This window comes from Ursus americanus, chromosome 34 (assembly GCF_024610735.1).
Source record: "Ursus americanus isolate L20-20 chromosome 34, mUrsAme1.1.p, whole genome shotgun sequence".
Lineage (NCBI taxonomy): Eukaryota > Metazoa > Chordata > Mammalia > Carnivora > Ursidae > Ursus > Ursus americanus.
Genome location: NC_142160.1, coordinates 44191 through 70091, shown reverse-complemented (window position 1 = coordinate 70091; position 25901 = coordinate 44191). Strand labels below are relative to the sequence as shown.

The 25901-nt window shown below is 39.4% G+C and overlaps 2 protein-coding genes across 2 annotated transcripts in view; one reads left to right on the top strand and one right to left on the bottom strand.

Annotated features, from left to right (window-relative positions):
• LOC123776458 (uncharacterized) overlaps positions 1-16579 on the top strand; it is a 106735-nt gene extending 90156 nt beyond the window's left edge. The window contains exon 3 of the mRNA XM_087858847.1: positions 16235-16579. Coding sequence (XP_087714973.1) covers positions 16235-16349 — 115 coding nt within the window. The 3' untranslated portion in view covers positions 16350-16579. The remainder of the gene's footprint in view (positions 1-16234) is intronic.
• Positions 1-24727, bottom strand: part of SLC71A2 (solute carrier family 71 member 2) — a 68511-nt gene extending 43784 nt beyond the window's left edge. Inside the window, exon 1 of the mRNA XM_045772442.2 lies at positions 24319-24727. Within this exon, the coding sequence (XP_045628398.1) occupies positions 24319-24426 (108 nt within the window). The 5' untranslated portion in view covers positions 24427-24727. The remainder of the gene's footprint in view (positions 1-24318) is intronic.
• Positions 24728-25901: the final 1174 nt, after the last annotated feature.

Here is a 25901-nt window from a genome sequence, read left to right as displayed (position 1 = left end):
GTTGCAAAACCAGTACAGGGTTCCGGTATATCCTTCACCAAACTTCCCCAAATGTCAGTGTCCTAAATAACTATGGTACAATTACCCAAACCTAAAAATTAACATTGCTATACTAATTTAAGCTCATTTATATGCTATTTGAACGTCACCATTTTTCCTACTAATGTTTTCTTTTCCTAATTTAGGATCTAAACCAGGATTTAGCACTTTTTTCTCAAGTTTCCTTGCGCTCTTCCAATCTGAGATAGCTTCTGAGGCTTTTATTTTTTACCTTCATGATCTTGACACTTTTGAGGACCACTGGTATACTCTTTACCTATTATTTTGTAGAATGCCCTTCAATTTGAATTTGTTTAATGCTCTAATGATTAGATTGATGATAAGCAATTTTAATTTTTTCTTGATCTATAAATCACATTCCATTAAATTAGCCATTTTCAAGTGTACATTTCAGTGTTTATTAGTATATTCACAGACTGTAAAATTACCACCACTATCTAATCCTGAAATATTTTCACTACCCCAAAAAGAAACCTCATATACATTAGCAGTCACTCCCCATTCTCTCCTCACCCCATTTCCTAGTAACGACTAACGTACTTTCTGTATCTATGGATTTGCCAATTCTTGGAATCATATATAAATGGAATTCATAAATGAACATGTGGCCTACTGTGCCTTGCTTCCTCCATTTTTAGCATGTTTCCAAGAATCATCCATGTTCATCATTCAATTTTATGGCCAAATAATAGTTCATTACGTGGATATATTGCTTTCTGTTTATTCAATTGTAATCAATTACAATTAAAATTGAACCAACTGTAATCAAAAAGCTGTACAGGGGCACCTGGAAAGTTCAGTAGGTTAAACATTAGGCTCTTGGTTTTAGCACAGGACATGATCTCAGGGTAATGAGATCGAGCCCCCATACGGCTCCACAATCAGCACAGAGTCTGCTAGAGATTCTCTCTCCCTCTGCCCCTCCCCCTGCTCATGTGCACTCTATAAATAAATAAATAAATAAAATCTTAAAAAAAAAGGCTATACAAACTGTGGGTGAAAAAAACTACTTCAACTTACTGTATCAGCTAAGTTAATAGCTCTAACATTTAAAATGTTTCTAAAAAAATCAAGACGCCTAACAACCCAACAAAAAGATGGGCAAGAAATATGAACAGTTCATAGAATAAGCCCTTCAACAATTTTATTCATAATTAGAAAAATGCAAAATCAAGCTATACTCAGAATTCCTCACTATCAGAACGGCAAAATTTCAGAAGTTTGACAATATGATCTTACACTGCTGATGGGGATGAGAAATGGAACAATGTGGCAATATTTGGCCAAATTACTTGCGTATTTATCCTATGAAGCAACAACCCCACTATAGGGATTTCTCACAAAGACAATATGGCAAAAATATGCAGTGTCATGTGCACAAGGCTAGGGGAACACTACAGTAGCCGAACAAACAAAACAAAAAGCAAGGTACAGAATAATGTGCCATGTGTAGTACCTTTTTATTTTTACCTGAGAGAGGATCAAAGAATATGAATACCTTTGCACACACATTTATTTGCTTAAACAAAACACAAGCTGTCAAGATAAGTAAGCACCCATGCAGTTCCATACAGGAAGGAGAGAATGGAGTGAAAGCGACACGAGGGAAGCTGTATTTCCTCTGTTGCTTCATACACTTAACTGAGGAACCAGCAAATGCTTTAGCTAACTCTAAAACAAAATTAAATATGTCCATCTACCATATAGAGTGTCATGGTTTAGTTGCTTTAAAACACAGAATTCGAATGAATACCCTTAGAAGCTATATTCTAAGGATAAATAGAAAATCAAATCAAACTATGTTAAGTAATCATATTGGTGGTAATAACATTGTTTTTATTTTTTGCAAACTTTCAAATGTAAGTAGACTATAAGTTACCATGCTATTGTCACTAGGAACTGAGATTTTCACTGTAAGAGAAAAGATACAAATATAAAATTAATACAGTATAGTAAATATAAAATATAGTAAAAATTTGAAACTCTAAATTTGGTTTAAAAAAATACACACATTATGATCTACATTGCCTTAATGAAAAATAGTTAGAATTTTCTAGTTCTATCCACTGAAAAGACCTAGAAAAAACTGAGCAACCCTACAGGAGTGAATACCCCCTAGAGCTCAAAACTATGGTCTTCAAATATCATTTCCCACTAAAAGAAAAGGGGACTTTTGGACAAATTCCAGGTTTGGGGCTAAAAAGAGAATGATTCTGGAACCTATCTTGCCAAAAGCAAAGATGTTACTGAAGACTACAGTCATATCAAAAGGATTCAAGAGCCAACCTGAAAGAACCCCCACAGGGCAAAGACTGAGTAAAAAGAGTACTATCAGCCATGGGTTGAAAACATTATCATATGTGTTCAAATTCACAAGTCCATCAATCTTTGGAGGAAGCCAGAAAACTAAGCCATTATTCTGGAAACTCCTAAATAAGGAGAGGGCAAAAGGAAGCATTTATTCTGCTTTTCTGTATCATAAGATAACCAAACATTTGACTAGGAAAAGTGCTTTTTTTAAAAAAGAATTTTGATAATGAATGAAGAAATGATTAACCTAAAATCCTGCCACCTTGTAACCTAATATAGTCAATCTAGGCAACAACCATTAATGGCTGTAAAACCATTAGGTAAAAGCTGTTAAGGCACTTTACAAGAGAATAATCAAGCTGACAAGACCTGATCAATTAAAACATCACAAAAAGAGTCAAAGGTTATTTGCTGCATGATGCAATACACAAGAAATAAACCACATATAAAGTATTCTTGCCAAAATAAAACAAACACAAAGCCTGGATTCAATTTAGCAGATATGTAAGGACCAGTTTAATGATTTTTGAAGAGTAACCTGTAGAACCATTAACAGTGTTTGAGAATACCTATCTCCCCATATTCTAAGACTGCAAATAAGTTTTAAATATTTGCTAGTTAGACTTTTTAATGGTTATATCATTTTATTTTGCATTTCTGTGATTACAAGTGAAGAAGAACTTCCTATGCTTTTTAGAAAGTTGTACTTCTTTGTTTACTAATTGATCATTCCTTTGCATATTTTTTCAATGAAGAATGGAATCTTTCATGTTGATTTATAGGACTTCTTTACAGTCAATATCAAAGATATTTGTATTATGTAACATTAAATCATTCATTCTCCCTCACCCACTGGCATTCACACCCTTTAAAAATAAAAGGCAGAAAGAGACAATTCATAATAATAGTTGGAGACTTCCCTACCCACTTTTTTTTTTTTAAGATTTTTATTTATTTATTCGACAGAGAGAGAGACAGCCAGCGAGAGAGGGAACACAAGCAGGGGAAGTGGGAGAGGAAGAAGCAGGCTCATATCAGAGGAGCCTGATGTGGGGCTCGATCCCATAACGCCGGGATCACGCCCTGAGCCGAAGGCAGACGCTTAACCGCTATGCCACCCAGGCGCCCCTCCCTACCCACTTCTAATAATGAATAGAACAATTAGAAGATCAACAAGAAAGTAAAGACTTTAGTAACACTACACTAACTAGACCTAACAAACATTTCCTGAACACTCCACCCAACTACAGCAGTTACGTTCTCATGTATACACAGAAATACCATCAAACAAGTCTAAATAAATTAAAAAGACTGAAATCATATAAAGTACGTTCTCTTGACCACAATGTAATGAAACCTGGAATCAACATTAAAAAATATGGAAAATTCACAAATATGTGGACAGTAAACAACATACCTAAATAACCATAGGTGAAATAAGAAATCACAAGGAAGATCACAAAAACTTTCAGATGAACAAAAATGAAAACACAACATATCAAAGCTTGTTGAATGCTGTTAAAGCAGTGCTTACAGGGAAGTTTATAGCTGTTCATGCCTTATTATTAAAAAAAAATTTGCTATCAATAACCTAACTTTTCACTGTAAGAAACTAAAAAAGCAAAACTAAACCAAAGAAAAAGGAAAGAAATAATAAAGGGTTAGAGCAGAAATAAATGCAATACTGAACAGAAAAGCAACAGAATCATCAAACTATCAAAAAAACTAACAAATCTTAAGTGAAACTGACCATGAAAAATAGAGGGAAGATTTAAATTACTAAAGTTGGAAATGAAAGGGAGATTATAAAGGAGTATTATGAGCAACTGTACAATGGATTGGATAAACTAGATGAAATGGACAAATTTCTAGAAACATCCAATCTACTAAGACTGAATCATGAAAAAACAGGATATCTGAATATACCTAAAACTAGTAAGGGTATTGGATCAGTGATCAAAAACCTCCCAACAAAGAAAAGCCCTGGATCTCATGGCTTCATTGGTAAACTCTACCAAACATCTGAAGAATTAAAATCAATCACTCTCAAAGTCTTCTCAAAAACGAAGAGGAGGGAACACTTCCTAACACATTGTATGAAGAAAGCATTTACCTGTAAAGAAAGATACTGAAAGAAAACTACAGATTAATTTCCCTTATGTTACAATACAAAAATCCTTAACACAATACCAGCAAATTAAATTCAGCAGCCTATTAAAAGGGCTCTAATACCGTGGCCAAGTGAGATTTATTCCTGGAATGTAAGAAAAGTTCACATATGCAAATCAATCAATGGAACACATCACATTAAAATGAAGGGGGGGAAAACACATCATCTCCACTGATGCAGAAAAAGCATCTGACAAACTTAAAAGCTTCTCATGATAAAAAATCTTGAAAGGGATAAAAGGAAATTATCTCAATATGACAAATGGCACAAATGAAAAATCCACACCTAACATCACAGTCAGAAGTAAAAGGCTGAAACAACTTTTCCTTTAAGATTAGGAACACGAAAAGGATGCCTGCTTTCAATACTTTTACACAACACAGTATTAGAAGTTCTAGCCACAATAATTACATAAGAAAAAAAAGGCATCCAAAGTGGAAACGAAGAAGTAATACCATTTCTGTTCTGGGATGCCATCATCTTACATAAAGAAAACCTAAAGGTTACAAAAAGAACTTTAGAGCTAATAGATGAATTTAGCAAAACTGCAGGACAAAAAACAAACAAACAAAACCCAACATGCAAGTATCAGTTGCATTTTTTTAAAAGATTTTTGTTATTTATTTGAGAGAGAGCCCACATGAGTGGGGAAGAGAGGGGAGCAGGCTCCCCACTGAGCAGGGAGCCTGATGCAGGGCTCCATCTCAGGACCCTGACATTATGACCTGACCTGAAGGCAACCACTTAACTGACTGAGCCACCCAGGCACCCCTCAGGTGCATTTCTATACCGTAACAATGAACAGTCTAGAAAGGAAATTACAGAAACAATTCCTTTTACAATAGCATCAAAAAGAATACAATCTCAGGAAAAATGAACAAGGTAAGGGAAAATACTTCAACACTGAAGACTACAAAACATTGCTGAAAGGAATTAAGACCAAAAATAAATGGAAAGACGTTCCATGTTCATGAATCAGGAAATTTTAATGTTGTCTAGATGTGAATAGCCCTAAATGACCTATGGATTCAATGTTATTCCTACAAAAATCCCAATTACATTTTTTGCAAAAAAAAAAAAAAAAACCCATTCTAAAATTCATATGGAATCTCAAGTGACCCTGAAATAATAGCCAAAACAATGTTTAAAAATAACAAAACTGCAGTACTCACATTTCGTGCTTTCCAAGCAGACTACAAAGCTCATCAAAACGGAGTGGTACTAGCATAGAAACAGACTTATAAAGACCAGTGGGATATAATAATGGTCCAGAAATAAACACTTGTGTAATGGCCAAATGATCTGCAACAAGAGTCCTGAGACCATTCAACGGAGGAGGAACAGTCTCTCCAGCACCTGGTGTGGGGACACTGGATGTTCACATGCAAAATAATAAAGCTGGACCAAAGCTCACACCATGCACAAAAAATTAATTCAAAAAGGATCAAAGCCCTAAATGTAAAAGCTGAAACTATAAACTCTTAGAAGACAACAAAGAAGGAAAGTTTCGTGACACTGGATTTGACAATGCTTTCTTCAATGTCACCAAAAGAACAGGCAAAAAAGAAAAAAATAGAAAATCTGATAAAAAAAAAACAAAACTTTTGTGCATCAAGGGGCATTATCAACAGAGTGAAAAAGCAACCCAAAGAATGGAAGGAAATATTTGCAAATCGTATAACCAATGAGGATTACCCAGATTATATACTTTAAAAACTCCTATTAATTCAAAGACCAAAAAACCAAACGGATTAAAAAATGGGCAAAGGACAAAAAAATACATGAAAACATGCTCTTCACTTATCAATAGGGAAATGCAAAGTTAAACAACAATGATCGTATCCTGTGCTCATTAAGATGGCTATGATTAAAAAGAAAAAAAATTAAAAACCTGAAAACAGCAAGTGTTGGCAAGGATGTAGAGAAACTGGAACCCTTGCACACTGTTGGTGTATTGTGAAAAACAGTATGGGGGTTCCTAAAAAATTAAAAATGGAATTACTAAATATCCAGTAATTCTACTTCTGGGTATGTATCCAAAAGAATTGAAAGCAGGATCTCAAGCAGATATTTGTACACCCATGTTGATACCACCGTTATTCATAGTAGCCAAAAGGTGGAAGCCATTCAAGTGTCCACTGACAGATAAATTTATAAACAAAATATGGTATGTGCATACAATGGACTATTACTCAGCCATGAAAAGGAAGGAAATTCTGATAAGTGCTACAACATGGCTAAATCTTGATGACATCATGCTAATTCAAATAAGCCAGTCATACAAGGGCAGATACTGTATGATTCTGTTATATGAGATTCAAAGAGACAGAAAGTAGAATGATGGTTGTTGGGGGCTAGAGAGAAAGGGAAACGATGAGTTACTGTTTAATGGATATAGAGTTCAGTTTCAAATGATGGAAAGTTCTGGAGATGGACAATGGTAATGGTTGCACAACAATGTTAATGTACTTAAATGCCACTGAACTTTACACTTAAAAATGGCTAAAATGGTGAATTTTGTGTTATGTATATTTTACCACAATTAAAAAAAAAAAAAAGGAACTCAAGGGGCGCCTGGGTAGCGCAGTCGTTAAAGCGTCTGCCTTCGGCTCAGGGCATGATCCCGGCGTACCGGGATCGAGTCCCACATCGGGCTCCTCTGCTATGAGCCTGCTTCTTCCTCTCCCACTCCCCCTGCTGTGTTCCCTCTCTCGCTGGCTGTCTCTCTGTCACATAAATAAATAAAATCTTTAAAAAAAAAAAAAAAAAAAAGAACTCAAAATAGACCACAGAGCTAAAAGTACGTCCCTTAGTTTCATGATGAGTTTGTATATACAGCACTAACGTCACTATCCATTCAAGAAAAAGTTGGTATGTTGGACTCCATTAAAATTAAAAACTTACACTGTGAAAAACACTGCTGAAAGAACAAAAAGACAAGCCATAGAGTGGAAGGAAGTATTTGCAAAATTCATTCCTGATAAGGGACTTAAATCAAGAGCTCTTACGACTCACTTATAAAATAATGACAAGTAACCCAACTTAAAAACCGGCAAAGGACTTGTATAAACATTTCTTGAAGAAGATATACAAGTGATCAATAAACACATGAAAAGATGTTCAGGGGTGCCTGGGTGGCTCAGTCGTTAAACATCTGCCTTTGGCTCAGGTCATGATCCCAGGGTCCTGGGATCAAGCCCCGCATCCGGCTCCCTGCTCAGCGGGGAGCCTGCTTCTTCCTCTCCCACTCCCCCTGCTTGTGTTCCCTCTCTCGCTGGCTGGCTGTCTCTCTGTCAAATTAATTAATTAATTAATTAATTAAAAAAAAAAAAAAAGAAAGATGTTCAACATCATTAGCCACCAGGAAAATGAATATCAAAACCACAGCGATATACCAATTCAGAACCACTAGAATGGATATAATAAAAAAAATAAAAACAAGCATTGATGAGGATTTAAATAGGAACTGTCATACAGAACTATTGGGGGTATAAAATGGTACAACCACTATGGAAAACAGTTTGGCAGTTCCTCAAAATGTTCAACAGTTACCATATAATTACCAGCAACTGTATACTCCAATACCCAAGACAACTGAAAATACATGTTCATAGAGAAACTTGTAAACAAATGTCCATACAACATCATTCACAGTAACCAAATGTGGAAACAACCCAATGTCTACCAACTGATGAATAAACAAAAAGTGATATATCCATATAATGTAATATTAATCAGCTATAAAAAGGAATAAAGTATAAATTCATGCTACAACATGGATGAACTTCGAAAACATAATGCTAAGAAAAGCCAGGAGGACAGGCAACAACATATAGTAGGATTCCATTTAACTGAAATACCCAGAACACACAATTCCACACGGAGGGAGCAGATTAGTGGTCGCCAAGGATTGAGAGTAGGGGAAAATGAAGAGTGACTGCTAATGGGTACTGGCTTTCATTCTGGGGAGATGACAATGTTCTGACAGTGATGATGGTTGGGCAAATTTGTGAATATACCAAAAATAACTGAATTGTACACTTGCATACAGTGAATTTTACGTGAATATATCTCAATAAAAAAATGCAATGGTAAAAAAAGAGAGAGAGAGAAAGATACAGAAAGAGACTATCTCTTGGTTGCCTCTGGACTTTGCTGATGGTGTGTAAAGGCTAGAACTGATGACAGCCACCTTGAGAGCAGAAAAGCCAGACAAGTCAATACACAGAAAACACAAAGTACCTGGGTTCAAGACTATACTGCTTGCGTGCTAACTGAACCAATCATGAAACCGTCTTATCAACAGCTTTCTTGTTAAGTGAGTTAATAAATCCCCTAATTATAAGCAGGGTTGGGGAGGGGGAATCTGAACAGACTCCTAACCAAAAATGATACGGTGAATAACTATATGAGAAGATGCTCAACATGTCATTTAAAAATGCAAATTAAAACAATGCAATTGCTGGATGGCAGAATTTAAATGCACACTGCTAAGTGAAAAGAACAAAGTCTGGAAGGCTATATGCTGTATGATTCCATTTAGGTAAAACTACAGAGGCAGTAAACAGATCACTGGTTGCTAGGGGTGGAAGAGGTAAGGTTAAACAGTTAAAGCACAAGGGACTTTTTCAGGCAGTGAAACTTACATATAACACTGTAATGGTAGATAAGCGGTGCTATGTATTTGTCAAAACCCACAGACTTTCACACAAAGAGTGAACCTCAGTACATGTTAATTTTTTAAAAAATGTTTAAGAGGTCAGAGAATCTCAACATGGACTGCAGAATGTGACAAAGAGCTAACGGTATTCATGTCATTTCATGAAATGTCAACTTCACTGAAGAGAGTAGGGGGAAAAGTTAGTGATCTAAGTAACATCAGGAATGAGTAGAGCCTGCAAGACTGAAGGCAAAAGGAACCTCACTGTACTCTGACAAAAGGGTACAGGTAATAATTCTGAAACCAGTGTCCTGTAACTGGTAACTGAACAATTATGTAAACGATAGCAAATGGTGGGAGTTAACTTTTTTCATTGCCCAAGTGGAAGGTTATAAATAAACAAGAGGGGAGAGACAGAATGAACCATGTGATAACAGATTAGATTTGGATATCATTATGAACTAATTCTAGCTTCACATGGATATAGACGGCCATATATAGACATATTTATAGGTGTATGTATATACACAGGCTAACCCAAACACACATGTATTTTCCTTGACCTGTCACCTGAGAACCTAAAAGTAATGACCCTGGCAGCCCAACAGCACTTTATCTGGTACGCAGGTCTTGGTTTCAAATACAATTTTCCTACAGAAGGAGCCAGGGTTCCTTGGAGAAATGGCTAATTCTAGGACTAAGGCAGGAAATATACAAGAGGGACCTGGAGCATCTAGTGCCAGAGTATAGGCGCTAAAACAACAACAACAACAAACAAAACCTAACAAAACAACAAAAACATGGGGATATGTCGAAGAGCTCCCAATGCCTAAGCTGGAGTGATATGAGCAACAAAATAAAGCAGCGCTGGATTATAACCCAAGTTATAAAGTAAGCATCTGTAAGTTTATACTAATAAGATGATGCAGTAAACAAATGGGGGAAGAACAGACAAATCTCCCATGCAGAGGAAACCCAAACAATTTACACAGGTACTCTGCACTCATCAAAGTGAAGCATAACTTCCCATTCTTCAAATGCGGGCTTCACATACTCTCTTCCAAAGAGTACAGCACAGAAAGAGGGGAAAAGAGTAACTTTATAAAGAAAGGTGACAAACGCTACCTCAGACAAAATGTTAACATCAACAGTGATTTGGATTCTTGATACGATGCAATGAAAATGGCACTTCACTTTTGTGGGCTTCCACCCCCAAACCCATAATCTCACCCTAATATTGAGGAAAACAGCAGATGAATCCCAGCTGAGGGACATTCTACAAAATATCTAACCAGGACTCATGAAAATTGTGAAGGTCATCAAAAACAAGGAAAGTCTGAGAAACTATCACAGCCCAGAAGAACTTAAGGAGACATGACAACTAAATGTAATGAAATACTGGAACAGAAAAAGGGCATTCGGTTAAAACCAGGAAAATGTGAATAAAGTGTGGACGTTAAATGATGGTAAAGCATGGACACTGGTTCATTAATTCTGACAAATATACCACACTAATACAGAATGCTAGTAATAGAAGGAAATGGGGATGGGGTTTATGAAACCTCTCTATGTAATCTTTCCAATTGTTATGTAAGTCTAAACTACCCTAAAATAAAGTTTTAAAAAATAAATGGACGGGAATACCAAAAACATCCTGAAAGAGGAAAGAAAAGAGTACAGGAAATATCAGAGCAGGGGCTGGTAAACTATAGCCCGCAGTCTAAATCTATCACCCGTTTTTATAAATTGTTCTACTGAAATTTAGCAATGCTCATTCATTTATGTGTGTCTATGGCTGCTTTTGTGCTACACTGGGAGAGTTGAGTAGCTGCAAAGGACTATATGGCAGCAAAGCCTAAAATATTTACTCAGATTCTTTTTGTTGTTGTTAATAAAACAAGTCCACTTACAACAGCATAAAAATACTTAGGAATCAGTTTACCAAAAGAAATGCAAAGGTTGTATGCTGAAACAAAATGAAGCTGAAATTAATATACAGATATTCCATGCCCATGGATCAGAAGGTTTAAGACTGTTAATACTCCACATATGGATCTACATATTAAATGCAATCCGTATCAAAATCCCAGCAGTCTTTTATTACAGAGCTCGATGAGACGATCCTACACTTCACACAGAAATGCAAAGAAGTCAGAATGGTCAAAAAATCTTGAAAAAAAATAATAAAGTGAAAGGACTCACAGCTCATGATTTCCGAAATTATTCCAAAGCTGTGTTTATCATCAGATTCTTAACAGAGAAAAGTTTGCTGGCCCCAACGTGAGTAAGTGGAATACAGAGTGGAGTTCATAAATACCAGATAAAATACCTGAGAAGCTGCTGACGTTCCTTAACTACCCTGAGCAGAGGCAGGTGCTTCCCTACCAAATCCCCGTAGCCTCTCTTCCACATACAACTAGTCTCTCCTATTCTACACAATACCTCTCGAAGACAAGGATCTCAATAGTATTTCTCTAAATGTACCCTGAACGCAACAGATCACAGGCTTTTGTGACAGAAAAAGTTTACTTCCCATACCCAAAACATATTTGCTAACAAATTTCCAACTGTGTTCATGATTCAGCAACTGTGTACATAGAGACTGATGCTGCAGGCTCGGGAACTCTTCAGGTCCAGAAGTTCAATCTTGACGAACCAACTTGACCAGGATAATTCAATGACTTAAAATAGGAATGAACCACATGACCCAATTATGGCCAGTGAGATATGAGGGGAAATATGTGGGAGGGTTTAGGGACTTTGCTTCACTCTTCTAAGGACATGTATCAAAACATTGCTGTTTCCAGTGCAAGGGCGCTGTTGTGTAAGTATGTGATACTTAGCAACGTCACCAACTGGAGACCACACGTGGTCAATCCTAAAGACCAAAAACTAGCACCTGGGAAGAGCAGAGCACATGAACGTAATGAGTCCAGTAGGTCTCTGGTGATATTAAACTGCTAAAATAAGCACACAATTCCTGTACTTCCTATTATGTGCAATAAAAAATCCCCTTATCAAGTATATCATTATACCATGAACAATATTAAGCTATTAAAAATGAAATATTTGAGTTTCATTTTTAAGGGTAAGCTAAGGAACTAACACTGTAACTGTAAACTGTTGGCTCTACTGTACTTCTAAGCAGAAAAATTATTGTAAAACACATTTTAATGGAAAACTGGTACGTACTGCCATAAGATTCGAAGTCATCTCTGCAGTACTTCTGAGGACATTTATGAGAAGGATGTTTCACTATAAGCTCTTAGTATTTTAATAATTCAGACATTTAGTACTTCTTGCCTGTATCACTTGTATTTATCTGGTTAGTAAAATGCTCCATCAAAAATAAATTCTTTATCAGAAATCTTTTTAAATATAAACACAAAGATGAAGAATACAAATAGTTTTAAAACAAATAAATGATTATACCTGAAGGTTTTGCTTTCTTCCACCTAATACTGGAATGCCAGTAGGAAAAACAATTTTACTGCTTCTTTAGATGAAATAACTTTTCCATAAAAATTATGAATATTTTCTCAGCACTGCATTAAATAGTCGAATAACTGCAATGACTATAATGTTGGATAGACTAAGCATTTATTAAACATTTGTAAGATAACTGCTTTTAACTCAACTTTTCAAACTATAATTTACTAACCATCACTTGACTTAAAGCAAACAGAGATGCCAAGGACTGCTTTTGCAAATATTTTTTTTTTTTAAAGATTTTATTTATTTATTTGACAGAGAGAGAGAGACAGCCAGCGAGAGAAGGAACACAAGCAGGGGGAGTGGGAGAGGAAGAAGCAGGCTCCCAGCAGAGGAGCCTGATGTGGGGCTCGATCCCAGGACTCTGGGATCACGCCCTGGGCCGAAGGCAGATGCTTAACCACTGCGCTACCCAGGCGCCCCCTGCTTTTGGAAATATTTCTATCAATCTTCTCTAAGAATGAAAATATTCAATTCCAACTCACTCAACATGTATTTGTTGAGTTCTATTATATCAGCTAGATGCTGGGGGCAATGGTATCAACAGAGGATACCATCCGTGTTCCCATTTCATGGAACATAAAATTTTAAACCGAAATAAACACTCTAAAGAACAAGGACACAGGTTAGGGGCAGTCTACCACAAAAGATCCTAAGCTATACTTAGGCAAAAATTACCCTACAACAGCAGCAGAATCAACAACAGACACCATGCCAAGACCTGATGAAAGCACATTACAGATCCTACCATTTTATCTCCAATAAATTCTTTGAGATAGAAACTATTATTATTCCCATTTTATAGGTGACAAAACTCAGATGCAGAGAATTTAAGTAACTGGCCCATCCTACACAGTTACTAAGTGCCTAAGCTGGTATTCCATCCAGAAAATCACTTAGCTCCAGAGTGTATGCTACTAACCACTGTATTACTTACACTACCTTTCTTTCTTACAGAGCCCGAAGTTCGCCACAAACAGAAACAGCACATACATATGACAGGTAGCCTGGGCTGCAACAGCCTAAGAAAGGTGACAGGAGCCAAACATAGACAGTTCCTCAGGCAAAATGCAGCCAGCCCTTTACTGACCCACCACCCCCCCTTTCCCACACTAAGGAGTCTGGCCTGGCTAGTGTCTATCTGGGCAAAAGAACAATCTCCACTAAACCCCTCACTTGCTCTCTCACCGTGACATGAAAACATCAGATGAACTAGAGCATCTGGCTTTTGTCAATCAGGTCATCCACCTTCAATTGGAAAAAGTTAAGGTTGAAAGCTACTCCCATTTGTCCCAAACATGATCCCCAACTCAAAGATCACAGTACACAGTAAACTTGCCAACATGGAAGCAGAAGAGAAGAGAGGCTGTCATATACACCAACTGACTAGAACTGAGATTCTACAAATAAACCCATATATCTATGTCCTGCTGATTTTTGGCAAAAGTGCCAAATCCATTCAAAAGGGAAAGAACAGTTTCCTCAACAAACAATGCTGAGACTGAATATCCACATATAAAGAATGAAGCTGGGGGCGCCTGGGTGGCTCCGTCGTTAAGCGTCTGCCTTCGGCTCAGGGCGTGATCCTGGAGTTCTCGGATTGAGCCCCACATTGGGCTCCTCTGCTGGGAGCCTGCTTCTTCCTCTCCCACTCCCCCTGCTTGTGTTCCCTCTCTCGCTGGCTCTCTGTCAAATAAATAAATAAAATCTTAAAAAAAAAAAAAAAAAAGAATGAAGCTGAACTCTACCTCACCCCACCTCACCCCTTACACAAAACTTAACTTAGACCAGATAAATGACCTAAGCTAAAACCACAAAGCTCCTGGAAGAAAACAGAGGTAAATCTTGGATTTAGTCATAGATTCTTAGACATGACTCCAAAGCAACAAAAGAAACAAGCAACAGAAGAAAAAGTAGATATTGGGCTTCATCAAAATCACTAACTTTTAAAGAACCAAAACCCTAAATGTAAGACATAAAACTCTTATAAAACGACATAAGGGGAAAGCTTCGTAACACTGGATTTGACAATGATATCTTGATATGACACCAAAAAACAAAGACAACAAAAGTAAAAGCAGTAAGTTGGAAGTTACCAAAATTTAAAATTCTGCATATCAAAGGATACGATCAACAGAGTGAAAAGGCAACCTATGCAGAAAATATCTGCAACACAGGTATCTGATAAGAAAGTAATTTCCAGAATTTATCAAGAACCTCTACAACTCAAAATGACAACAACCACCACCCAATTTGAAAATGAGCAAAGGACGCTGCTCAAAATCACTGATCATTAGTGAAATGCAAAATCAAAATGAGGTATCACCTCACACTCATCAGGATGGTTACTCCCCAAAACAAAACAAAAACCAGAAAACGATGGGTGTTGGTGAGGACGTGGAGATACTGGAACCCTTGTGTAATGTTGGCAGGAATTTAAAATGGTGCAGCCACAAAGGGAAACCGCGTGGTGGTGCCTCAAAAATTAAAAATGGAATTATCCCATGATCCAGTGATTCCACTTCTGGGTAATTATCCAAAAGAATTCAAAGCAGGGTCTCAAAGAAATATTTATTTGTACAACCATGTTCACAAAGGCATTATTCACAATAGTCCCCCAAAAAACCAAAAAACAAAAATCTGAACAAACCCAGAAGCAATGAAATACTCAACAGATAAATGGAGACAAAATGTGGCATACACATAAAATGGAATACTATTCAGTCCTGAAGGAAATTCTGAGGCAGACTATACGTCTTCAACAATCTTAAAGACAACATATTTCAACATGTGTCAACAACAACATTGAGGACACTATGCTAAGTGTCACAAAAAGACTCTATGATTCTACTTACATGAGGTATCTAGAGTAGTCAAACTTACAGAAGCTGAAAGCAGAAAGGTGGTTATCAGGGAACGGGGGACAGGGTAAAGGGTATGTAATGGATGCAGAGGGTTAGTTTTACAAACTGAGAAAGTTCTAGAGATTGGTTTCACAATAATGTAAATATATTTAACACTACTAAACTGCATGCTTAAAAATGGTTAAGGGGTTGGGGCACCTGGGTGGCTTAGTCGGTTAAGTGTCTGCCTTTGGCCGGGAACATGATCCCAGGGTCCTGGAATCAAGCCCTGTGTTGGGCTCCCTGCTCAGTGGGGAGTCTGCTTCTCCCTCTCCCTCTAACCCTCCACCTCCCTCATGCTCTCTCATTCACTCTCTCAAATAATAAATAATCTCAAAAAAAAAAAAAAAAAGGTAAAGGGGCACCTGGGTGGCTCAGTGAGTTCAGCATCCAACTCTTGATCTCAGCTCAGGTCTTGATCTCAGGGCTCAAGGCCCATACTGGGCTCAGAGTGGAGCCCACTTAAAAAAAAAAAAAGTTAAAATAGTCAATTTGATGTTATGTGTATTATATCGCAATGTTAAGAATTTCTTTAATTAACTGTATTTCTATATACTGGCAACAAACAATTATGAATCTGAATTTTTTAAGAGTTCACTTTTTTAAGATTTTTTTTTTTTTTTTTTTTTTATGTGACAGAGAGACAGCCAGCAAGAGAGGGAACACAGCAGGGGAGAGGGAGAGGAAAAAGCAGGCTCCCAGCCGAGGAGCCCGATGTGGGACTCGATCCTGGAACGCCAGGATCACGCCCTGAGCTGAAGGCAGACGCCTAACGACTGCACTACCCAGGCGCCCCAAGAGTTCACGTTTTTTAATACGTTTACACTATTATGTACAATACCATCAAAAAATATGAAATAGGGTATAATCTGACAAATGATGTAAAAGACCTATATACTGAAAATTACAAAATACAGGTGGGAAATTTAAAAGAAGATCCAAAATAAATGGAGCAGTACCACCTTCGTGGATGAGGAGGCTCAATGTTGTCTTCAATTCTTCCCAAACTCATCTTCAGAGTCAACACAAACCCAATGAAAATATAAGCAGGGTTGTTTTTTTGTTTTGTTTTGTTTTTTTGTAGAAGTCGACAATCTGATTCTATAGTTCTAAAATGCAAAGGACCTATAATAGCCAAAACAATTTTAAAAGAAAACAAAGCTGGAAGCCTAACACTACTTGTTTCAAGTATTATGTACCTTCAGTAATACAGATTAAGCAGTACTGATATAAATAGATGAAACAGAGAATCCAGAATAGACTGACACATATATGGACAACTGAAACTGAATTTCAACTAAAGTGCAAACACAATTTAGTGGGGGGAAAAAAAAGTCTTTTCAGGGGGCGTGGATGGCTCAGTTGGTTAAGCACTGGACTCTGTTTCAGCTCAGGTCATGGTCTTCGGGTTGTGGGATTGAGGTCTACATCAGGCTCCATGCTCAGAGCTGAGTCAGCTTGAGAGGCTCTCTCTCCTTCTCCTCTCTGTGCCTCCTCACCACACATTCTCTCTTTCAAATAAAGTCTTAAAAAAAAAGTCTTTTTAACAAATTATGCAACAATCAATTATCCATACACAAAAAAAGAAATTCCACCACACCTTGCACCATATTACAAACTAATTCAAAATGGTCACAAACCTAATTGTAAAATCTAAAAAAACTTCTAGAAACACAGAAGGAAGTTATTGTGATAATGAGTTAGGCAAGCGTTTCTTAGATGTAAAAACAAAAACACTATCCATAAGAGAATAAATTAAATTTCATGAAAATTAAAAACTCTGTTCCTCTAAAAGCACAGCTTGGAAGAAAATATTTGCAAAGCATATATCTGACAAAAGACATAAAACCCAAATACATAAAGAACTCTCAAAAATCAATTTAAAGATAATAAACAACCTAAAACAACAAATAGGCAAGACTTGAGCAGATACTTCACTAAGAAGATACAAAGATAGCAAATAAATTTATGAAATGTGCTGACATCATTAGCCACAGGGACATGCAAATTAAAAACACAGTAAGATACCACTACTACAAATCTATTACCAGGGCTAAAACTGACTAAGTGTTGAGGGTGTAGATGAAGTGGAACTCACACAGTGCTAGTGACAATGTAAAATTGTACAGTAACTTTAGAGAACAGTTTGGCAGTTTTCTTAAAAAGTTAAACAATATACCTACCATATGATTTAGCCATTCCACTCTGATAAAAGTATATCCCATACAGGAAATTCAAATCAAAACCACATTGAGATACCACCTTACGCCAGTTAGAATGGCAAAAAATTAACAAGGCAAGAAACAAATGTTGGCGAGGGTGTGGAGAAAGGGGATCCCTCTTACACTGTCGGTGGGAATGCAAGTTGGTACAGCTACTTTGGCAAACAGTGTGGAGGTCCCTCAAAAAGTTAAAAATAGAACTACCCTATGACCCAGCCATTGCACTACTGGGTATTTACCCCAAAGATACAGACGTAGTGAAGAGAAGGGCCTTATGCACCCCAATGTTCATAGCAGCAATATCCACAACAGCTAAATCATGGAAGGAGCCGAGATGCCCTTCAACAGACAAATGGATAAAGAAGATGTGGTCCATATATACAATGGAATATTACTCAGCCATCACAAAGAACGATTACACAACATTTGCAGCAACATGGACGGGACTGGAGCAGATTATGCTAAGTGAAATAAGTCAAGCAGAGAAAGACAATTATATGCTTTCGCTCATTTATGGAACATGGAAATAGCAGGAAGATCCATAGGAAAAGGTAAAGGAAGAATGAAGGGGGGGTAAACAGGGGAACGAACCATGAGAGACTGTGGACTCTGGGAAACAAACTGAGGGCTTCAGAGGGGAGAGGGGTGGGGGATTGGGATAGGCCGGTGATGCGTATTAAGAAGGGCACATATATATGTTTTTTTAAAGATTTTATTTATTTATTTGACAAAGATAGAGACAGCCAGCGAGAGAGGGAACACAAGCAGGGGGAGTGGGAGAGGAAGAAGCAGGCTCATAGCGGAGGAGCCTGATGTGGGGCTCGATCCCAGAACGCCGGGATCACGCCCTGAGCCGAAGGCAGACGCTTAACGACTGCGCCACCCAGGTCCCCAAGAAGGGCACATATTGTATGGTGCACTGGGTGTTACATGCAAACAATGAATTGTCGAACACTACATCAAAAAACCAATGATGTACTGTATGCTGACTAACATAACACAATAAAAATTTTTTAAAAGAAGTATATCCCATACTAAGATTGGTAGACAAATGCTCATAGAGACTTTATTTTCACTAGCCAAAACTTGGTGATAAACCAAATGTTCATCAATGCTGAACGGACAAATTGTGGTATATCCCTACAATGGAATATACCACTCAGCAAAAAAGAGAATGCACTGATTTATGTACAACATGGACAAATCTCAAAATAATTTATGTTGAGGGGGAAAAAAAGCCAAACCAAAAAGAATATATGCTAAAAAATTAAAAGTAATATATAGTGACAGAAAGTAGATACATGCTTGCCTAGGGAGTAGGTGAAGAGAGGATGTAAAAATGGGCACAAGGAAATTTCTGGGAGTGATGGATATATTCACTATCTTGATTGGGGTAATGATTTCACAAGTGTATACACATTTCAAAACACAAACCTATACACTCTAAACATAGTTTTTACTATGTCAATTTTATTTCAATAAAGCTATTTTAGAAATATAAGCAAATAAAGAACTAAGTATTAAAAAGTCAGGCAGCTAGACAGAAGCTGACATAAATCACAGATATATATATATATATATATATATATATATATATATATGTTTTAGCAGATTATTTATTATAGTTGATTACAGGGATTAATGACAAATTTCTCTCCAATTCTCATAAAGCAATGTCCTTACTATGCCACAACCTCTTTCTCCAGGGCACATCTCAGACTTCGTAGCCCACTTGTGAAGGTTCTATGAGACACTGAACTGGAAAGGAAGGAGCGAGGGAGCTAAACAGGAAGAAAAAGAGGGGAAGGAGGGAGAGCACTAAAAAAGAATGAAAAATAAAAAGATGTTTCTGTCATGTAATAAAGCATATTTATCTCATACATATAGTTTACACCATCCTTAATGAAAAAAAAATGGATTTCTGTTATGAAAATAAAGTTGTGCACTTTTACCATTGCTACTAACCTTTCCCTGGATATTCTAGTTCATATAACATAGAAATACAGAAGCAAGACACAAAATCATCACCATCTGCAAAACTGATGATTACCCACAATACACCGGAGAATTGTTTTTTTTTTAAAAGATGAGGTGAAAATTATCAGTCTCAGCAATAAAAATAGTAAGGATCTTATAGTAGTTTAAAAAAGCCTAAGAGGCTATTAGGAACAACTTTATGCCAGTTAATCTGCAGGTGAAATGGACAAATTCCTAACATAATACAACTTACTAAAACAGAAAAAAAAGAAAACCAAACTCAAAATAGAAACATAACTACATTACCCCAGCCTAAAAACCATAAAGTTCTGTTATTAATTTACCAATCTTACACAAAACCTTCAGAGAAAAGAAACCAGAACTCCCCAATTTGTTTTATGAGGCCAAAGCATATTATATAAATGACAAGAGGGGAAAAAGAAGTCAAAGACAAGCTTGTCATTGATAAGCCAAAAAACCAGCTTAAAGCTAGACTGAATGACTTACTTCTTTATTAATATTTACTGATCATCTCCTAAAAGACTATTTCAGATTTAAAAATACACAGCTATAGTTCCTACCTTTAAAGACTTAATTTAGTAAGAATAATGGTGGAAAAGAACGCTCAAATAGGGGCACCTGGGTGGCTCAGTCGTTAAGCGTCTGCCTTCGGCTCAGGGCGTGATCCCATGACCCTGGAAGCGAGCCCCGCATCAGGCTCCCTGCTCCCCTGAGAGCCTGCTTCTCCCTCTCCCACTCCCCCTGCTTGTGTTCCCTCTCTCGCTGGCTGTCTCTCTCACTCTCTGTCAAATAAATAAATAAACAAAATCTTTAAAAAAAAAAAAGCTTCAACAAAACAAAACAACAAAAAAAAGAACACTCAAATATCCTAAGTAGCAAGGTCTCCAAAATCCCACCTATGCCAGGCCCAGAACAACACAAAAGCAAGGATAAGCCTGTGTTATGACAAAGGCTAGCTGTGATGACAGTGAGCTGACTAGAAATTTGCATAATTCTAAATATGAAATATAGTAAATGTTTCTATGAAAGCACCACATATTGGCTTTTCTAAATTGCAATATATCAACCGCTCACAAATGCTTTCAGTTTCTCCCCTTATCTGCTATAATTTACTTGAGAGGTTGCTATGTCAATGTCCCCATACTATTTTAGTATCGAAATGATCATACTGGTCCCTAACACTGTCAAGAAAGAATTAAAAGCTTATAGTTAATTTTCCCTAATCTGTACCTAGATCCTCTTTTATCTTTTTATAAAGTCATTTTAGCATTTTTTTTTACCTGAAGCTGCTCTTCAGTTATTATTTCCATTTTGCCTACATAATAAATAATATTCTTGTTCTCAAAAATCAAAATTAGCCTTATAGGAAACCCTCTGAAACAGTCTTAGGAAAATCAACTTAAAAGACATCAAATGTCACCAGAACAACATTGATCCTGAGAGGCCTTATACCAGGGCTCTTAACCTGTTTCCAAGCATTGGCTTCTGGGAGCCCAAGAACATCCTGAAATAGAATGCTCAACTTAGTTGTGGTTTCTTTGCAGCAAATCCTTAATTTTCATCAGATGCTCACGGGTAAATGATGCCAAAAAAAACCCTTTTCCCTTACCTGGCTATGAAGGTTAAGTATAATGAAAAATATACATTTAATGATAATGCGAACAATTCTAATAAAGCATCTCAAGTTGTTTGTACACACGATTAGGGAAGGATAGAGCAAAGAGGAAATAAAACAAGAACTTATTTGCTAAACATACATCCCTTTTTTACAAGGCACTGATCTCTTGAAGTAAATACTTGAGTCCCTTCTTCACAGAGAGATCCATATCTGTCAATCTCTTCCAGGTCAATACATCTCTTTGCCAAACAAGGCTGAAAAGCTGTCCACAGGTTCCCTGTGTATGAGCAGTCTTCTCCATAATCATTAGCATCTAAGAACCTGAAACCATGAGTATCACTGGAATCAAGCTATAAGGAAATTCCAATACATTAAAATGAAATCAAGTCATGGAGGCTGCAGAACGTAGCTCCTGGAAGTGATAATAGGCAGAAAGTGCAAGCAGGAAAGGCACATAATTTTGGGGTACCGGCATACAACATGAAACTATATGATTAAAGGCATTCATTTGCTTTCCCAGCCACCACACATTCCAAAAAGCACCAGCGTCTGAACTGTGCCACCTGCCCACGCTAGTCATTTCACTAGGAACAGCAAGCATCAGAAAACCATATTCGCTGGTTTATCAATACTGACTCCATGCATCCTCAGAGACAAGGAAAAACTGGGCAGAAGTGTACTTGTGCCCAAATTAGCAGATTAGCATCAGGGTCCACAGGAGAAGGAATCAGGGAATAAAGAGTCTAAAAGTTTCCTTGAGTAAACATCCCTCAAAAGGTCTAGCTCTAGGGGTGCCTGGGTGGCACAGCGGTTAAGCGTCTGCCTTCGGCTCAGGGCGTGATCCCGGCGTTACGGGATCGAGCCCCACATCTGGCTCCTCCGCTATGAGCCTGCTTCTTCCTCTCCCGCTCCCCCTGCTTGTGTTCCCTCTTTTGCTGGCTGTCTCTATCTCTGTCAAATAAATAAATAAAATATTAAAAAAAAAAAAAAAGGTCTAGCTCTAAGCACATAAAATTAGTGACTTTATCTTACTAAAGGACTGACAGGAATCACCTATACGTTCTGACCAATCATTCATGTGAAAACTACTGAGAACTAATAACAGCGAATATTTACTGAGAACTTAGTAGGTGCAAGGTTGCAGTAACCCTCACAATCCCCTGTGTAAATACTATTATCAATTCAGAGGTATTATGTAACTTGCCCAAAGTTATGCAGGTAATAAAAGGTGGGAACTGGGATCCAAGCATGCTCACCTAATCACTATGCTATAATGCTTCTACCTGCCAGGTTATTTTTCTATCCTATAAACCAAAGGGAGCCAATGAAAAAAGTTAAGGACAGCAGTAATTATATTTACATGTTAGATCACACTGATCAACATTGTGGACAGCAGACTAATGGTGAGGTAAGCAAGGGTCCCAAAAGGTAACTCAAAATCTAAGTCAAAATGCTAAGGAAATGAATCATAGGGATGCACAGAATACTTTGCCTGGTAAAATTAGCTAGACTTAGTAATGTACTGGATGTTGTAAGCATGTTAAGGGATGAAGGAAGCTACCTCTCATGTTGCTAGCATGGCCTCTGGTTAGTAATTATGGTCTATCAATTCAAAGACAGGAGGAGGACCTGGCAGTTTGGTTTAGTTTAGAGGGGGAAGGAAGATGACAAGTCTACTTTTTAAACAATCAAAAATAAAATGAGAGAAACGAATTCTCTGGAATTTCCTTCCCCCCCTGAAGATAAAATTCCCTTTACAGAAATCTTATCTTTGAAATGAGGAACTCCTAACGCTTTTTCAAAAATAAGAACTCACTTGAGCAACGAGGGTCCTTCAACATTACTAAGCTCTCCTGCTACAGGTGAGGCATTGAGTGGCAGGGCTGCGCCAAGACCTTGCCTCGTGCACCCTGGTTCTCAGAGAACCAAGACTAGAAGCCAACTCTTCTGGCTCCATTCTACTTACTGCTCCTGCCACTTCACCCACCCTCCCAATTCTACTAATAGGGACTCACATCACCCAAGAATAATCATGTAGCATTTTTAAAAAGCAAATATAGGTATGTAAGCAAAAAATGTGAAGCCGACTACGTACACTTAATTTTCCTAAAATTTCAAGGTTTTTGTGTGTGTTAGTTTCTAGTACTGTAACATTTCTGTATTTCCTGTCCTAAACAGACCAAAAAAGGAAAAAAAAAAAAAGTCTTTAAGAAATGACTGACTCTCTCTGCTTAGTCTTCCCCCACAACGAACCAAAGCGCCACTGACAAAGGCTGTTCTGCCGAACCCGGGCCAATTAAGTCAGGGCTTCGGAAGCCACCTGAACCTGGAGTAAAGGCGGAGCGCGAGACCGGCCTGTACACGCTCCGCAGCCGGGCCCTGGCGTCAGCAGCTTGTTCCGAGCTCCTGCCCTCCCACGGAAGAGGAGGAAGAAGCGGGGTGCTGCCCAGCCTCTACCGCCAACTTCCCGGTTGAGGCCCGCACACATCATATAGGCTCGGCCAGAAACTGCACCACGGACATGCTATCGCCAATCACACGTCTGAAAACTCTCCAAAGAACAGAATCACTTATACTCCGGGCCCCGCGTCTAGCGCTCTTGGAAACAATAAGGCCCTCGAGCTCCGTGTGGCGAACAGCGGCGCTAGGAAAGCCCAGTGGTGAGGAATCCAATGGCTAAGCCCGGAAAGGACGGGCTTTCCGAGAACCGGAGCCGACTCGGAAGCGGACGCTGCACGTCTCCCCAAAGCCCGGGGGCCGCAGGGCCCGGCCCCGCGCTCCCACCCCGCGCTCCGGCCGCGGCCCCGCGCTCTCGCCCCGCCCAGCCTCCCCTGACCCTGAGCCTCGCGCTGAGCACCACGGCCGGGACCCGCACCCGCGCTCACCGAGATGCCGCCAGCGGCCTGCGCGCCCGGGCGCTTCTCCGGCATGGCTCCCGCCGCGGGCTCCGACGCCGCCTTGTCCTCAGGCTCCGGCGGCGGCTCCGCGCTCATGCCGCGGCCATGTCCGCGCCGGCTCGGGACGCTCCGGGACGACGGCGACGCCGCGGATGCGGCGGCGGGGCCCGCGCCCTCATGGGCTCCGCGGCCCGCGGCGGCCTGCGGGTCGGGCGGCGGCGCCAGCGGCGACGCCGAGGGCTGGAAGGGCGGCTGGGGCTGGAGCCGCTGAGGAGGCGGGGAAGGGAGCGCAGCTGCAGGACCCGCCGGCTGCACCCGCCGCAACGACCGCAACTCTCGCGGCGGCCAGCGGCGTCAGCGGCGGCCCCGGCCGGTCAGGAGGCCCCGCCCCGCGCCTCAGCTCCCGCCTCAAGCTCAGGGCCTGCTCCCGAGGCCTCCAGCAGCGCCCCGCCCACCTCGGGCCCCGCCTCCACGTCTCCTGAGGCCCCAGGGCGTCCGGACGCCGCCGCGCGCCGGAAGTACGTCATCTCCCAGCACCGCCCCAGCCGTACTTTCTGTTTCCTGACACACCACCCAGTGTGGCGCGCCGACGCAAGTGCGCGGGCTATTTGTAATTGCGGCACCTCTGCCGGGATTCCTGGTGTCCTTATCAGGTACAGGCACGGACACGTTCTCCCCCACGAGCTCCCCCACCCCGGTCTGGAATAACCCTAACTGTCCTCTCCAGAATCTAAAGAAGCTGATGGAGAGCTCCGTTAGGCTGCGGGATGCGTGGGAAGGACAGTATGGGAAACATGCAGGCCCCTGTTCAGTCTCGAGCTACTTGTTGGTTCCACAGCGAATATGAACCGACTACCCCGAATCACAGAACTTCATGTGTGAAATAGGAATAATAGCCTGCTCTGGGTAAGGTGATGATGTACAGAAGCAGGCTACACTAATCCGGGCTTCATAAATGCTGCTCTCGTGATGACTGGCCCTGAAGGACCTTGTAGATACATCCTGTTTTGCAGGTGCCAACCCTGCAAAGGGAACGTGACTTGGTAGGTACAAAGCTAAGGTAACAAACAGGTAGGACCGTTGCACCAGTTTGGAGTACAAATGTACTCAGAATATTTTTTTCCTGCTAGGTGGTTGAGCATTCAATGCCTCTTTGAAAGAAGAGGAATGCCTTGAAACCCTGAAGACCTTATGTCTTTCTCCTTATTAGGGAGACCCAGATGGACTTAACGGTGAAATAAGTCCAGTCAGTCTGCCATTGATTTACAACTCGTGTTATTACTGTGAAGAGTTAATAAAAGGAAACCAGAAGGACGAGCTCTCATGCCCTATCACTTCCCATCATCTGTAGACCCAACAAGAAGAGACTCAGCTTGCAAGTCCAGGGTGCTTTAGCTACTGTATTATTCCAGCAGGAGGAAGAACCGTTCTCTCCCCAGCTCCACCAGCCCAACCAAGGAAAAGCCATTATACTTCAAACCCCTGGTTTACCCAAGAGGACTTTTTGTTTGTAACAGCCCTCCCAACTTCCTCTGTAAGAGAACCTTCCTCTCCTTGGTTCTTGGGACTTG